The sequence below is a fragment of the Rhinolophus sinicus genome, chromosome 3 (genome assembly GCF_057876585.1).
Source record: "Rhinolophus sinicus isolate RSI-liver-muscle chromosome 3, RSI-T2T, whole genome shotgun sequence".
NCBI classification, from domain to species: domain Eukaryota; kingdom Metazoa; phylum Chordata; class Mammalia; order Chiroptera; family Rhinolophidae; genus Rhinolophus; species Rhinolophus sinicus.
In genome coordinates this window covers 23,680,345-23,698,021 of record NC_142503.1, presented here as the reverse complement: position 1 = coordinate 23,698,021, position 17,677 = coordinate 23,680,345, and the positions used below count along the sequence as shown (strand labels likewise).

Genomic DNA, 17,677 nt, shown 5'->3' with positions numbered 1-17,677 from the left:
GGATGGTGTCTGCCTGGTTCCTCGACTGTAAAATTTTCTCTTTACAATTAGATATCTGGTATGGAGATATTTTGAAACAGTATAAATACCCTGTTACTCCTTTGTGGTTTTTCTAATCATTTTTTTTTTTCTTTTATCTTCCAGAATGGTACTGGGAATGTCTTTTGCGACCATGGTTTTATAGAATACTTGCTGTGGTTTTGTCTATCTTCTCTGTGATTGTTGTGTGGTCAGAGTGCACGTTCTTTAGCACTACACCTGTCTTATCCCTCTTTGCAGTCTTCATACAGCTGGCTGAGAAAACATACAATTATATTTATATCGAGGTCAGTTTATTTTAGATCTGTCATAAATAAATGTCAGTTCATAAGGTAATCCTTAACTGCTGTATCTTTTCTCCATGTATTTCTTCTAGTAATAATGAAAGCGTTGAAGTTTCCCACAGTTATTATTCAAACTTCCAAATATGAGCTTCGTCAATTTACCCAGACTATAAAAACTAAGAACAATATTTGAGAAGAGATGAAAAGATGCAAAATAGTGCCAAATACTTTTATGAGAATACTTTGATCCTCTTACATACTTTGATCCATAACTTACAGTCTTCATGTGAAGAGTTGCCAAGGCGTGGGAGAGTGCAGGCTCACTTCAGGCAGTAGATTTGAAACTGAGGGATAGGATGTGGAACTGGTTGAGATGTAAATTTTTTCATAACTTTTTTCTTAAGTGGTTAAAACAACAGTTAGTGTATTTAAGTATTAAAATGTCAATAAATGTTAGCAGGCAATAATGGATAATGCTTGTGATAGTATATAAAGTGCTGCAGTCCATTAGTCTTAATTGTTTGTTTTTGTTTTTTTCAGATCGCTTGCTTTCTTTCCATCTTCTTCCTAAGTATCTGTGTTTATTCTACCGTGTTCAGGATTCGGGTCTTTAACTATTATTACTTGGCTTCACACCATCAGACTGATGCTTACAGTCTTCTTTTCAGTGGCATGTAAGTAGATTGTGTTTAGAAATAAGGGAAATGTCTCCAATGCTTGTATTCTTACGGATCTCTCTTTTATTTCATGTTGTTTATAGGTCTTCCACTAACACCTGCATTTCTCTGAACTAATCGATTAGGTTTAAATATTAGATGTTTGTTGATTGCTACTAAACATCTTGCTTGAAGTTTAAGGTTAAAATAGGTATTAGGAAGGAAATAGATTAGGAAGGAAAAGAAAGACTTAATGAGCCTGAATTTACCAATGTGAGGTTCAATAAATAAGTTAGTAAAAAATAGGAACATTTGAGAGTTTAGAGACTAAGTCAGACCTAGAGAGTATCCTAAGATTCAGTGGCCTCAGCTGAATTGTAGAGAACTGAGGAAACCAACAGGAATAATTTTTGCTAAGAGATTTAGCAAGAGTTTTGAGAAATGGCTCCAGCTTGGACTAGGTTGCACCATCTGTTATTTGCCCACATTGTTAGATAAATCATATTGGGTAATTTATAAAGGCTGGACTTTGGGAGGTTCACATAGGAATCAATACATGAAGCATCTCTAAGACTTTTTTTTTTTTTTAAATTAAGTATAGACTCACAGGAACTTGCAAATACAATACAAAGAGTCCTATTAACCTTTACCCAGCTTCCCTGAATGGAGATATTTTTATATAGCTGTTGGATAATATCAAAACCAGGAAATTTGCATTGATACATTACTGTTAACTAGACTACAGACATTTAATTCTCATCATTTTTTTATCCTTCCTTTATTTGTGTGTGTGTGTGTGTGTGTGTGTGTGTGTGTGTGTTTACATTCCTATAATCACCACCACAATCAAGATATACAACCAAGATATAACCACCACCACAAACAAGATATACAAGCACTTCTCAGATTACCTCTTTGTATTCATATACTCCCTCTCGCCCTACTCTTTTTATCTTGGACAAAACTGAGCTCTAACAGTTCTTTATACCTGTAGTTGTCAGGGTGATATATTTTAATACAACTTCAGATCTTTTATGTAGTGTGTACAATTCACGGTGAGGATGTTACCATCCCTGTCATGCTGCTGGGACACATTGCACAGAGGGTAGACTTGAAGAGGCCTGTACAAAGACACTTCACAAATGCCTGGGATAAAGCAATGGTGAATACCACCAAAGCAGGCAGCCTGACACTGCAGTCTCACCTTGTAGGTTGTGTTTTTTAAGGAAGACGTGATTAATAGGATTTTCAGAATGTTTCTCAAGTAAGGAAGGTTACATTAATAATTCAAAATATGTATAATACACGGAAATGAAAATAGTTCCAATGATGTGAAATGTTTTTAATGCATTTCAATATAATAGAAAATGTATTTTGCTGCTTTATTTTTTTTATATATTCTGTTTATAAATGCTTATTGCAGGTTATTTTGCCGTTTGACTCCTCCTTTATGTCTTAATTTCTTGGGTTTGACCCATATGGATTCATCCATCTCTCACAAGAATACGCAGCCAACTGCTTACACATCTGTAAGTATGGTCAGAAAACTACGGTTCTTTGGATTCATTATCTGTATGGGATTTTATTGTTATAAATTTATTTTAATGCAGAAAAGTTCTATAGCATTATTTGGATCTTTTTAATAGCTAAAACTTTCTTTTAAAGGTTGTAATTTGTAATTACTAATGACTGGATAAAAGTGATTTTGCTTTCTTTTATTATAAAAAAATGTTTTTTGGTTCACATAGGTCATCCAACTGAGTAGAATCAATAGACTTGACCAATAATAATATTAACTTTTACAATTATAGTCTTATGTATATAATTTTCAGTAATATTTATAAAATATTAATTTTGTTTAGGATAAAACCTTAATAAATAAGCAAATTAAGATATAATCAACATATAACATGGTATTAGTTTAAGGTGTATGACATGATGATTTGATATATGCCCTGTGAAATGATGCCACAATAAGTTTAGTTAACATTCATCACCTCACAGTTACAGTTTTTTTTCTTGTGATGAGAACTTAAAAATCAGCCCACTTTGTGCTTTCTACTTTTTGAAAAGTCCAAATTTATTGGTATAGCTGGTTATGCCTGAATTTTCTAATAATGGAAAAGAATGAAAAATATAGAACTGTACTGATTTAACTTACTTTTTTCTTGCTCCTCAGATTATGGGTTCCATGAAAGTTTTATCCTTTATTGCAGATGGATTCTATATATATTATCCTATGCTGGTCGTAATTCTCTGCATTGCTACTTATTTTAGGTAAGAAACTTAACATTACTTATTTTTTCACATACTCTTAGCCCAATCTGGCTGTCCTTTCTTCTCAAAGCTTTTTAAAATATTCGCTGGTCGGGTTCTGGCTTTGTTTGTTTTGTTGTGGCTTTGGGGATTCTGGGGATAGTGTAAAGGATTACTTGAGTGATCAGGTAAGGCTCGTTCTCTGAAAATATTTTCAAGAAAAGAGAAGTAGAATTATTCTGTTGCAAGTTTTAGGTTACAAAGCGATAGGATTAATTTACAGAATATTGAGTCCTGGCATTGGACACTGACAGCCAATGTAGCTTATAAAATACCCCATGCCCAGCTTCTATCCAGTAACATAAGTTAGTCTTAGGGCTTTCCCCATAATTATTGCTGGGTTTCTTGGTTTTTCAGACCATAGCCATCACAGAAGATCGGGTGAGGAGCAATTGTAATCAGGCTGTACATGTAAGGCTGGAAAGTACACAGGCTGCTCTTTTTATAAGATGAGGAAAAGTGGTAGAATCTAGGCAGAGGTAAGATTCAAAAGGAGTTAAAGGACAGGTATGCTTGGCTTCTAGCGCCCTGGCTTCCCTGTTTCCACATGTCAGGTGCCCCCATCCTGTACTTGGCCCTTTTCACTGCTTGAATGCTCCGTGACATACCAAAAATGCCACTTAAAAAATATATTTTATTGATGTTAATCAGTTTACTTTTCTAACGAAAATGAGTTTCATCCAACCACTTTTTAATTTAAATTTTCCAGTACCAGTACCTATTATAAATAATATGTATATACTCACATTAGAATATTGAATAAACAGGTAAGTATGCTTTGAAATAAATTATCTATTGAATTTTTAAAAACATCTATATTTTACCTACTCATAAGTAAAGGAGCTAAAGGATTCTAATTTAAAATAAAATTTAATATGAAATGATAGTAAATCTATTATTTTGGGTTTTTTTGTATAAGGTAGAAAAGACAGGTTTATATACTGTGAAAATGATGTATTAAAGGAAGAGAACAATCATCCTTTGAATGTCTGAAACTAAGTTTTGATTATATGCTTATTCATTTTAAAAGTTTATAAACTATTAATGGAACATTAAGATCATGTGATGTATAAATTATGTCTTCTCGTGTTAGTGATGATGTTAGTAAGATTAGCGTCTCTTTTTACCTGCCTTCTTAGATTGTTATATGGATCATGTAACAGATGGGTGGGATACTGCCTTGTCAGCTATAAAGTCTGAAACAAATACGACGAATTATGTGTAAAGGAAAATTGTTAAACTTAAAAATAATTTCTTAATAGTGTTGTTTTAGAGTTCACTAGGATAAATTTTGGATGTCAATTTGTCTTTAAGGGAGAAAAAGATTGTATTCCTCCATTTTCAAATTAATTCTCAAAGTAGATATTCTATTATTGAAGTATGTGAAGCAATGCCTTGCTGACATTTCAATGGTAACTTGACTTTATAGATGCATTTTCTTTTTAAATGCTGCCATAATTAGTCTAAATAATTACCATGTTGTTAGCAACACAGCCACACCTAGAGCTAATCTTCAGACTTAACTGTCTAGAGAGTGTAATGCATTTCCTGATGCTTTACACAAAGCCAAGACCTTTCCAGAGATAGTTACCAAGTTTGGGGTTTCTTATCCTGGGGTATAGTATTTCCACAAGAATAATTGGATGGCAAGGCAATATGTAAAGTCACAGAATTAGCAGTATTAAAATTTATGTTTGAATATAAGAAAAGAAACAAATTCCTTTTGTATTCTCGCTATTATTTAGCATCCTATAATAATAATAATATAATAATTTATATATTAATTTTCTGAAGGTTGCTAATGACCCAACTTAATTTGTTTCTACAAGAAATCTAGGCGTGATGCATACGCTAGTCAGTGTAGTACTAGGCATGTAATCTTAGAAAGGGAAATAATACTTCTTAAAGACAAATATAACTCGAGGTAGCTTGTTGAGATAACTAATAATATAACATAGGTTTCTTTGGGGGTGACGACAATAAAGAACAGTTTACATAAATATTTACAATGTGAAGTAATGCTTATCTTTTTGAAAATCTACTTTTATTAGTTTGGGAACTCGTTGTTTGAATCTACTTGGCTTCCAGCAGTTTATGGGAGATAATGATATGACATCAGACTTAGTTGATGAAGGAAAAGAATTAATCAGACGAGGTAAGATTTGTCTTTTAAAATGAAGGGAAAGTGCTAAGACTCAAGGTATAAAATTAATGTTTGTATAATTCGTAATCTATCTTTAGAAATTACAAATTAATGTTTTTCAACTAAAAACCTACATAAATCCTTCATAGCAAAAATAATTTGAAAATATAAATGATTGTCTCATTTGTCTTTAAGAAATTCTGCAGCAGAAATTATTTAGTATGTTTGCAGCTAAATAATGCCCTTGTGTGGTGGTGGAGTCATTTCATGTTTGCTGTGAAACGGATATGCCAAGTTCAATACAACTATAAAACTCATTAATTTAAAGAATCATCAGTTTAATACTACGTACAAAATAATTCAAGCCAAAGCTGGTTTTTAGAATGTAATAGATAATCATTAACAACCTGTTAGAATACATGGCGTTCTCCTAGACTCTAACCTCAAAACTGAACAGATCAAATTTCCTGAAGTTCAAGTGATGATTGGATAATGGAAAAAGAAAAACAAAACTTGGCTTTTTGGACATTGATTCTTAGACATTCTCCCTACTTGAGTCTGGGGCTTTGTGTGATTATTAGTTAAATGTAAGCCCAAATGTGTTGCAGCTCAAAATAAGCTGGTGTAGCCTTCACAAGCTCTCATAGGAAGGTGGTGTGTAGTCAGTGTAATAGTTCCAGTGCTTTTTGCATTAATTAGACCTCATAAGGAGTATCATATCCAGTCCTGGGTAAGATTTTTAAGATTAAGACTGATAAGTCAGAAAGGATTTAGAGGATAGCCAGAGTTATGAGTCTGGAGACCATATCTTATGGGGTCGGGGGCGGGGGCGGACACTGAGTATATAGCCAGAAGAGAATAAGGGCAAGACTCTTATGTAGAAAGAAGTATGAACTTAATTTAGAAGATAGGACATCAAGAAAAGAGAAGTTACAGAGGACCACATTGCAAGTCACCATGAGGAAGAACTTTTTCCTCATTGAAACCTATTTAGACGAAGCCTAAAGGGCCATCTCCAGCCAAAGTAAAGAGTGCATTCTCTGTGGAGGTAGGTGATCTCTGAGTTCTTTCCAACAATAACCTATTACCTTTGACTTTGTAGTAATTTAAAGGAAATTGGTCATAGCCTGATACCTTTACTTCAGTTACTCTCCATCTAATTAAACCATGTTATACCAAATTTGAGACCACTTTTCTGTCTCTAGAGAAGAGAAAAAGGCAAAGGCAAGAAGAAGGTGAACACCGAAGAAGAGTAAGTACAGCACTTATTAAACTGCTGTAGCCTCAGGGTTAATGGCAAATGTCATAGAGTCTTACTGATTTAGAATAATTGGCTGAAGACCGAAGAATAGCGGGAAGAGACACAGGATATATTTTTAAAGAAAGGTAATTTTAGTAGTTTCAGATGTACATACTAGGTGTCTTGTCAGATGTGATTTAAAAAGTCATTAGTGATAAATTACTTCGTGTCCAGCAGTGTCTTGCCTAAGGCTCAGTAAGTGCCGTTTGTTGAATGAAGGAATAAATTCGTGCAGTCTTTCTATGAAAGTGATTTTGATTGCTTTACAATTACACTTTTTTATAGTATGACATTAATTGTATTCCTCTTTAATTTGTCTTCAATCTTCCTTTTGCTGAGGCAAACTAACCTCCTCCTAGCGAGTGACAAGGCAGAAAATGAGTTATCACACATTTTCAAAACCTGAGTGTATCTACCCTAGCGAAGGGAGGGCTCAGGAGACATGATAGTGGTCTTCATGTATTTTAGTGTGTGTCATGCAAAGGGAGACTTCTTATTTATTTCAGACGCATAAATAGAACCAGAGTGGAAGTTATGGGAGATAGAATTCACCTACCTATGAAAACTTCCACAGTTTACCAATATTGCAATGGGGTGATCACACATGGAAATTTGCATGTCATCTAGTAAGAGAGCCAAAAAGCACCTGCCGTGGCTATTTTACAATGAAGCCCTGTGCTGCATGGGAGATTGAATTAGGTGACCTTTAATATGCCTTTCGAATGTAAGATTTAATGAACAGAATCCTAGTTAATATGATTTTAGTGAAGTTAAGACTATACACAATGCTATGTGAGTAATTACCTAATTATCTTTGTGTAAAACTTTAATTTCGCTATCAAAATTGAGGTTAGAGGTCTCTAATATTTTTAGTTAATTTGGGTAGAAGACAATTTTGTTAACATCTCATTAATTATTATCAGTTCTCATAAATTATACATTGCCAAAGAAGTTTATTATAGTTGTAATATTCTTTTGACACTTTAGATCGAAGAAGTGAATAACTTAAAATAATCATAGCTAGCAGAAATGTATATAAATGTCTTCATTTGTAAAAGTTAAGTTTGGATACTATTAAAATCATGTAGAGATAAGAAAAATTATTGATCTTTTGATCTTTGCTTTTTAAGGCACTGTGCTAGTTTTACTGATTATCTGATGAATTTCTGATGAAAAGATTAAATTACATTACTTTACAAAGATAATCTTTTGACACTGATGAATTATTTTCTGCTTGTGAGTTTTTTTGTTATATATTCATCTGTGTTTCTTTCCTAGGAATGGAAAGAACGTTACGGACACAGTAGGGAAGATTCCACCAGAAACAGAAATGTTCATATTGACCCAAAAGAGTCAAACTTCTCAGATATAAATACCAACCGAAGTAAGTAGTTTATTGTCTTAGAAATTTTTTTATTATGTTTGCGTAGAGACTGAGGATTAGGATACTCATTCAGAAATGCCTTTAGAGAACTGTAAATGTGATTCTGCAGTGACTTTCCTTTTTCATCCCTTAATGTATCAGAGGTAGGAAAATTGAAATATGCATTCTGGTAGGGGAAGGAGATACCTGGGCTAGCAAATGAATAGTTGTAATTGTACTACCCTAAATAATAGTACTACTTATCCCAGGCATATTTATGCAGGTACTTATTTCTGTTACTTACATAGATGTTTTTCTTTTCTATTAGTAGATTTAGGCTACTCAGTCATTTTTGTAATAATTTACTGACTGACCCATATACATTGAATACTGTCCAGGTATACAGGGAACATAAATTTCCATCCTTGGGGTGCTCATAATTTAGTGAGGGACTCATACCAGGCAGGAGACGTCTGTCAGTGTGTTGGGTTAGGAAACCTCCCCACGTCCTTCATCCTGCCATCTGCCCCTGGAAAGGTGACAAGAAAGCTTTTTGTGCAGGACCCAGCACGGAGTAAAAGGTGGAGGTTGTCTCTCTTAGGGGGAGATGCAGAAATGCTGAGAAAGTAGAAGGGTGCATACCTGATGCTCAGGGAACTCACCTCAGGGGGTGGAAAGAGCAGTTCTTTATTGGGAAAGGATTTCCGTGATAAAGAAATACTTAACTGAGTATTTTGAAATGAATAGTACTTAGCCAGGCGAAGATGTTTTAGGCAGAAGGAAGAATGAGTGACATGAGAGATCCTTTGGGGAAATGCAGTTCTTCTCTGTGATTAGAGCTTCAGTAAGAGGAGCCTGATAAGAGGGGAGGCTGCAGATATAGTTGGGAAACATGTATTATTGTGCTCAGAAGTTTGGAATTTATCCCAAAGATAAGATTTCAATCTGGAAAGAAGTATGCTCAGATTTTTGATTTAGAAAGATTTTGACAGCATGATTTTCAGGGAAGTGAGACAGAAACCAGTTCTATTTTGGAAATGCAGTCAAGACATGATGACGGCCTAAAATGAGCAATGTCCTGGAGATAAAGAGGAAACGATGGATTTGAATGACATTTCAAGAATCGGGTGGAAGAAATAGGAGAGAGCTAAAATTTAATTAAAGCTAGGACATAGAGGGAGGATTTTACAGAAAGATTTTGAAGTTTGATTACCATGGAATAGGAGTTAACACAGAGAGAGAATCTGAGAGTGTGGGAGAATGATTCAGAGAAGAGGAAACAAAGTCTTAGGATGATGAGTTAGAGAGAACGTAACATGTGGGTAGGCAACCAATATTTGCTGGATGAGTGAGAGAAAAGATGAAGGGCAGAGTCCAAGATGACGAAAATGTAAGATAGGTTTGCCTTAAGTTTTCAGAAAGAACTATATTATACAGTTATTTTGAAGCTATTGAACTGCTCAAAACCACACTGCAAACATTGAGATTGTGTATGAAGAAACCCTATCCATGTAGGGCAGGGAGAGTTAGTGCTTTAGATGTGGCTGACCAGGATGGTAACCATTAGCCACAGGTGGCTGTTGAGCATTTGCAATGTGGCTGGTGCAATGTGATGAAATGATAATATTTTGGCTATATTGGGTTAAATTAAATATATTAAAATTAATTTCACCTATTTGTTTTTAATTTTTTAATGCAGGTACTAGAAAATTTAAAGGTAAACATGGGGCTTACATTTTATTTCTGTTGGACATTGCTGCCCTAAATTCCTGCCTGATGGGAAAAAGATTTAGGCCTTTCTTAAAGCGCTGGAGTTGAGTACACTGTAAAGAAAATCCTATCCAAGAAATTAGGTGGGACAGTCCCTGGATTCACTATGAAACCAACTGAAACTTGATTTGATTATGAACAGTTTCACTGTTATGATGCCATAGTGAAATATTAATGCTAATTCATATTAATTAAGTCTTTGCACTGTAGCTGTGTCTGAGCTTAGACTAGCTACGAGGGAGAACTTTTCCTTGTTATTTTCTATCATACTATTTATCATTTTATTCTGATTTTAAGGAACCACATGGTTATCTTTTCTTAATATTGTCTTCACAATCAAAATTCAGATCCTTTATAATCTCGACTTTCCTGTCTGTGAGTCCAAAGACTTGAGCCCATAAAGACAATAGAAAAGTAAATACTTTTTTTCTTCCTTTGCAGCGGCATCCAAATATACCAGAGCTAATAATAGGACTGAAAGGGACAGAATAGAACTCCTACAAGATGCAGAACCTTTGGATTTTAATGCAGAAGCGTTTACTGATGATCCTCTAGAATCTGAATCAGGAAGGTAAGTTCCAGCTGTGTCATCTTGGCTCCAGCACTCCTCTAAAATTTTAATAACATACTGACTTGACAAGATAAATAAACATAAGGCAAATGTTTATCTTTACTACTAATGAAAAGCATATTAAGCAACCTTTGATACCTTTTTATACATTCTAATGCTTTTCTATTTTTAAAATTATACCATCCAGTGGTGGTAATTGAAATTGGTATCTTAATAAACTAATAGTGGTATTATAAATAAGCAAGAAAAATTGAAATTGATAGTAAGAATCTTAATAATGTCCTGACAATCTTAATAAGTTCTGACAATCTCACTTATGAAATTTGTCGTATTTAGCAGTAGCCACATAGCTATGACTGTGTGTCAGACACCATTCTAAGCACTTTAACGATTATTGTATTTTATGGTTGTAATTCCAATTGGATTTGAAATCAGAGAGTCTCAGTAACTTACCCAGGGTCACACAGCTTGTAAATGGCAAAGTCAGGTGTTTAAACCTTAGGACTCTGGCTATAAAGTCTGTGTTTTTAGCCACTATGCTATGTGGACATAATTAAACAAAAACAAAAAATCATATGCATGAAGATATTTGCTATAGTATTACCTTTAAATAGCAAAAAACGAAACAAAACAAAACTCAAATAGTCTTATTTATATTCAACAATCAAGAGTGGTCATTAAATCTTTTAAGTTCCATGATGTGTTTTATATCTCTTCACCCCTTTCTTTTTACATCTCTCACTCTGTTATACATGTATTCCAGGCACTAAACAGTTGTTGGTTGATGTATAATTAAGTAAATCCCTTTGAGATAATGTCCTTGGAGAAGAAATTTCTGCTTTCAGCTTCTGAATAGATTTTACAGTGCTTACAAATTAGGTAGCCACTTCCTTTTAACATGTCCTCGTTTTTCTCTCCTCCTTTATTATTTTTGATGCCTTAGATCATTTCTTTATCCACCTTTCAGGTATCAGCCTGGTGGACGATACCTCTCAATGTCTCGCAGCAGAATATTCGATGATGTTTAAAGTCTGAAAGGATTTATGGAATAACCACAGTCAGCACATCAGTTCAGTCTTATGAACATCTACATACCCTAGAGCTTACACTGTATTCTCAGTGAAAAGTGTCAGGATAAAAAAGATACTGAAAATTACATCTTAGTAATAATGGTTTATTATTCATTGACTAGGATATCATCTTTTCGAATAGGATTTATTACATACCATTCCTGAAGTTTCTGCCTTAGAAGCACAGTAACAGTGGAAGGATTTAATTCATGATAAAGATCAGTATATGTTGAGAACATGTAGTTCAGTTTGTTTCGGATTTTTTCCCCCAGGAAAATTGTTTTAAAGGTCCAAGGAAGCCATAAGTCAAACTAAATAATATTATACTGTTTTATTATTGTGATTTACATTTTTGCTGTTTCTAAAGAATACGTTAATCCTGTATTTCACAAAGAGTTGGAGACCTCAAAAAATAACTATATTTACAAAACCCATGTTTAAAACAAGGCTTCCTTGCCAGTCATACCTGAATGTAGAAAGCTCTTTTTCAACTCTATGCATGTTAGTGAGGTTTTTGCATGTACAATTAAGATTATACTTCAACTGATAGTGTTAGTATCTTTAACATGTGTTCCATAATCGGGTGACGTATTCTTTCAGTCTTTGGTAGTAATGGGAAATGGTTTTATGCCTTTGGTCTTATTTTGTAAAACATTTTCATTTCCGAGAGAAGTGTTCACCTTTATGATTTAGCATGTTGATTTAAGTGTTGATCATTCCATTTAAAGAGAATCCTAAGCATTAATGGTAAATAGTGGGGTTTTTGTTTGTTTGTTTGTTTAATTACCAGTGAGTCCCACAAAATTTTCTAATTTTTGAAGGTGCCTGTTTATACTTTTTGAAAAAGAACATCTGGTTACTCAAAGATAAATAGTGAATCCATTTACTGTTATTACCAACATTTAAATTGTGTTTTATAGAAAACAGAAAATTACAGGCATATCTTGGAGATATTGCTGATTTGGTTCAAGACCACCGCAATAAAGTATCAAGATAAAGTGAGTCATAATCTCTTTGCTGGTGAAGGATCTTGCTTTCAGTTTGTAAAAAATGTTAACGTCTGGGGCACAATAAAGTGAAGCGCAATAAAATGAGGTATGCCTGTATGTTAGAATGGAAATATGTAATAACTTGATTAACATGCTAATTGTTTTGAATTGATTATTTTTTTTAACCTTTGTGTTTAAGCCAGAGTTAGGTATTACATTTTAAATCATCAGTGCTTTATTTACACAGTGACTATAGTTGAGCAGAACATGCTTGCAGAGACATTTTTATGCCCTTGAAATGTTTGCAAGCCTTCGAGGATCCATGGTATGGATTCACCCAGTGGTGACTGTACTTGAGCTTGCTCACGACAGTCTCAGTAACACCTATTATCCTGTGTAATTTTTTTAAATTTTATTTTATTTTTAATTTATTGGGGTGACAATTGTTAGTGAAATTACATAGGTATTCAGGTGTACAATTCTGTAATACATCATCTATAAATCCCATTGTGTGTTCACCACCCAGAGTCAGTTCTCCTTCCATCACCATATATTTGATCCCCTTTACCCTTATCTATCCTGTGTAATTTTTAATACTGCTCACTTTCACTCTGAAGCATTGCAGTTTGAAGATGAATTATATAGTTACTCTAACAATAAGATTATATGTTTCTTGAAGGTGATCTTTCCCTGAATCGTAATTTAAATTTTTTATTTTCCTCTTTACTTAGTAAATTTTTTAAGATGCAGATACCGAAAAGAATAATGTATCATCCTAATTACCTGATTTTCTTCAATTTTTATGATTTTTGAGATTAGGTCCTCTTTAAAATAATTATCAGTGAATAGATTTTTACTCTGAATTGAAGGTCATATAGAGTGTCCATTTAGAAAACACACACACACCCACACACACACTCTCTTATCTTTTATTGTAAAGTGTAGTTAAAGAGCAATAGGCCAGAAGCAGAGAGAATGTAATATTGTTTGTAACTTCATGATTGACCAGTGAATACTGTGGGCAAATCAAGTAACCTGTCAGTGCCTCTATTTCTTCATTTGTGAAATGAAGATGATACTTGGTATTTACCTTCTGATCTACCTCACAAAGCTATTGTGAGGGTTTTGAGTTGATGTTTGTATACGGGGGTTTAAAAAGAAAACAAAATTGATTGTTAGCTATGCTGTTTTTCCTGGTGGTACTTGAAGGTGTTGGATGGGGAAATGATCCCGCAAAGGTGTCTAGTTTCTCATTATTACAGAGAAGCTTACAAATCCCCAAAGCAAAAATTCTCTTGGGAATAATTCATCAAAAGTCCTGTGAAAATGGTATTGTTTTATTATGTAGTCTTTGGGTTTACTTTGGAATAGTTTCCTTAAGTGTAATGTTTCTCATAAGGTTTTGTCATAAAACTCAGATGCTGTTGTAGAAAGAGAAGTAGGAAAAGAGAAGAAATTATCCAATTACTTTTATAACTTACAGTGCCGTAAGATAAATTGATAGGAATGTGTAAGGGAATCTACCACTTTCCTTTATTAAATTTTTTATGATTATAATAATGGAAGCATACTTCACAAACAGTAGATTCCCTTTATGACTTTAGAGTTATTCCCAAAATAATTTTTGGTTATTTAAGTGATCCAGAGTATTCAAATTTTTAAGCAGCATTTGTCTTATAGGATTTTATATACAATCATATAGGAATGTTATCTGGCTGGGTAAATTTGAGTTCAGAATGTAATGATTTAACCCCTGAAGACTAAGAGTTTATTGCTGGGGAACTAAGTTAATATTTATTAACCCACCTTGGGTAAAAACCTGTAGTAAAAACAAAAGTGTTGTTTTTTTTTGAGAAGCTTATTAAAATGTAATGACATCTACTGCAAAACATTACTACTAAATTAATACACTTTACATGCAAAGTACATTTCTTGAAGAGTTATTTCTGTCAATTACCTTTTAATGTTTTTCTTACATAATAAATACCTGATCAAATTTTCTAAATTATTTTTCTAAATAATTGTTAGGTAAGGATATTTAGTAAGCCAGTAATTCAAAATAACCATTGCAGAAAGTAATAATAATCTATTAATTTCATGAATCACCTGTAAATTGCTAATTAATTTTTGTTACTACATCAATAATCAGTTATCAATAGAGTGTTTTCGTGAAAATCATTAATAAGAAATAAGCCTAATTATTAGAATTTGTTCTCTTACCAAATGAATAAGGAGTTTTGGAATAATTTAATCATACAAGAAGACCTCATTTCACAAGAGCGGTAAGAGCTAAATCAAAACATTCAAGGGTTTTCGATTTACAAAGGACAGATCAGAGATTTTGACAATTCTTCAAAAAGAAATGCTGCCAATTGATTTGTTTTTGGACTCTATTATTTGATCAGATTATCAGTTCTTAAATTTATGCCTTTTGTGTATCCAAATAAAATTAAATGTGGATGGGAAAGGTAGTGTGTATTTTCATAAGTATATTTTAGCATATTAATGAAGGAATTTCATTTATGTACAATAACAACCTTCACTTTCTTATGCCTTTAATAGATTTAGAGAATGGTCTAGGTAGTGTGTTGATTACCATTTTAAAGGAAAAATAAGCTCTCCATATTTACAATTCACACTGTTCAGTAATGTGAGTTTTACTTGTGATTTGAGTGGCCCATGCCTGAAAATCACAAGGATAAATATATTTACACTGAGACAAACATGTGCCTGAAAAATCTTAACATTCTTGAATCTCCAAAGTGTAATGATACGTATTAAATTCTAAATACTGAGAAGTAAATGGATTTAGAGGTTTATCTTAACCTTTTCTTTTCCGTTTCCTCATTCCTTTACACCTTCCTTCCTTTCTGAGGCCTTTCTATATAGTGGGACTTTTAACGTGTTGACAGATTTTTCTTCTGTTTGTTTTGTGTACACACACAGTTGTTTTTGATGATCAGTAGTCTTAAATGGAACTAGTTCTGACGACAAATCCCACTACTTGAATTAGCGGTATTGCACCTAAAGTAGTGAAACAGATTTTACTATTCAACTAAGCAACATCTGAATGTAAATGTGATGTATACTGGCTCAGTGTGTTGTCTTTTACATCTCCTAGGATAGCACACCAGTAAAATGAATTATTCTCAATGTAATGTTTTGGCATAGAAATGGATTTCCAAAAGCAGTGATTGTTAAAAAATGAAAACAAAATACATTAAGAACCTTGAAACCTGTTTTTCTGAAAAGGAATTTGTAAGTACCATACGCCATTGTTAAAATTTTAATTAGGAGAGGTTGGAACAATAAGAGGGTTACAGGAATCCTTCTGAAATACGAATTCCCTGTGTGTAAGATACTTCTTTCTAACTCAATGACTTTTTCCTGCTCAGAGACCTGGAAGACCAGGCAGTGTTATTCCCTTCCTAGTTCCTGGGGACCAGGCCCTGTGAACCACCTCTCCTAGCAGAGCAGGCGCTAGCCTTGCTCATCCCCAGTGCCATTGCAATGGTAACATGACCTCACCTCTAATTCCTTTCGTGTTCAGCCTGGTTTTTCTAAAACTTTCTTCTCATTTTCAAAAGTTGTGTCTATTGAAGTTGATGGAAGCCTTGTTGTAATTTAAGTTTGTTAATGCAAGAATATTGGCATGTTCCTCTACTCATCGATACCCTGAAAGTATTTGTTTTTAACACACTCCCTGGGGAGAATTAACTTTTTCCCCTGAAAATATTTTCTTTTGTTGTTATCTTGATCTCAAATTATTTTTACAAAAAGTGATTTTTTTTACTGTACTTAGTGCAGAAAAAATAGAGAGTGGCTTACTATGGCAGACATGTAGGGTAAAGTCATAATTTATTAATCTGACTATACAACACCATTTTGAGTTGATATTATTGCCATAAATCTTATCAACCTAGTCATTTAGATCTGTATTTCTCAAAAGAATGCTGGCTAGCATCTTCCCTACTTAGTACCGAAGTTGTAGGGGAGAGACTATTTATTTATTTTTTGAAAGCAATCCAATGGATTTGTTTTTGTCCATATTTTGAAAACAGCTTAAAGGATTTTTTTCTCATTTTAGAAGGTAGAAAACCTGTGGACCTGTCTTTTAAATTACTGTAATCTAATATATATTTATAAATTATAGCATTGAAAAAGAGCTCTAATGTTGTTGTTAATTTCTGGTATTTAATTTTTATAAAATGTTTTTGTAAGTAACTAATTGTAGTAGTTTAAAAATCTTTCTCAAATAAGTTCTGCCCAGAACCTAGTTCCTTAGGGCAATATTCTAAAGTTCAGTAGTCCAGTGTGAATTTGAAATATTCCTACTTTTCTTCAGTATGTTTTGATATATACCAGTACCTAAGCAAAGTATACCAAAAGACTAATTTCTGTGTTGCATTAGTAAAGTATGTGATATTTATCTAATTCAGTGGATTAGGTGAAATAAAAGATAAGTCTTTTCGAATGTGTACCAGATTACAATTTTTCAAAATGTTCATTATGTTCATTTTTTGTGCATGAGGGCAAATTTATCTTTAATCAGCCATTGCTACCTGATATGTAATGACAAATGTTTTTCTATCTGATCAGTGGACTGTAGATTTAACTATTTTTCTCTGCAGATTCTCACTACATTTTCAAATATATATTTGGAAAAAGCCACAAACTGTTACCTATAAGTAAATTAGCATCTTTGGCCTTATCTATGCATAATGTTCTCTCATTTTGGTTTTGACAAACTCATGGACTTGCAATTACTCTGTAGTATTTTAATTTATTGATGTAATGAATTTTTTGAAATGTTAATTTGATTGGCTGTTAAAATACAGAAAATGATATAGCTTTGCATGAAATAAAGTACATTTCTACAAGTTACTAAGAAATTTTGCTCATTATTTATGCATTTTACATCATTGACATTAAACTTTTTAAAGTAGACTGAAGCATTCTTTGTCCCTTATAAATTTATTAACTGATATTATAAAAGAAATGTTTTAAGATAAATACATGTGCTTTAGGTTCTATATTACATTATCCTGAGTTTATAATTAAAATAAGTAATTGTTATAAAAATTAGAGCAGAAATCACTGAAATTGAAAACAGGAAAACAATAATGAAAATCAACAAAACCAAAAGCTGGGTGTTTCAAAAGATAAATAAAATTGA

At 33.1% G+C, this 17,677-nt stretch overlaps 1 protein-coding gene across 7 annotated transcripts in view; it reads left to right on the top strand.

Annotated features, from left to right (window-relative positions):
- The window catches only part of LMBRD2 (LMBR1 domain containing 2), a 41,884-nt gene extending 24,491 nt beyond the window's left edge, over positions 1-17,393 (top strand). For 4 of the 7 annotated variants that reach the window (XM_074328997.2, XM_074328994.2, XM_074328995.2 and 1 more), the window contains 9 exons: positions 145-326; positions 864-997; positions 2,403-2,508; positions 3,159-3,256; positions 5,347-5,450; positions 6,644-6,690; positions 8,017-8,122; positions 10,313-10,442; positions 11,386-17,393. In XM_074328997.2, coding sequence (XP_074185098.2) covers positions 145-326; positions 864-997; positions 2,403-2,508; positions 3,159-3,256; positions 5,347-5,450; positions 6,644-6,690; positions 8,017-8,122; positions 10,313-10,442; positions 11,386-11,470 — 992 coding nt within the window. In that variant the 3' untranslated portion in view covers positions 11,471-17,393. The remainder of the gene's footprint in view (positions 1-144; positions 327-863; positions 998-2,402; positions 2,509-3,158; positions 3,257-5,346; positions 5,451-6,643; positions 6,691-8,016; positions 8,123-10,312; positions 10,443-11,385) is intronic. The other 3 variants (XM_074328999.2, XM_019737247.3, XM_074329000.2) reach the window with 2 other exon arrangements.
- Positions 17,394-17,677: the final 284 nt, after the last annotated feature.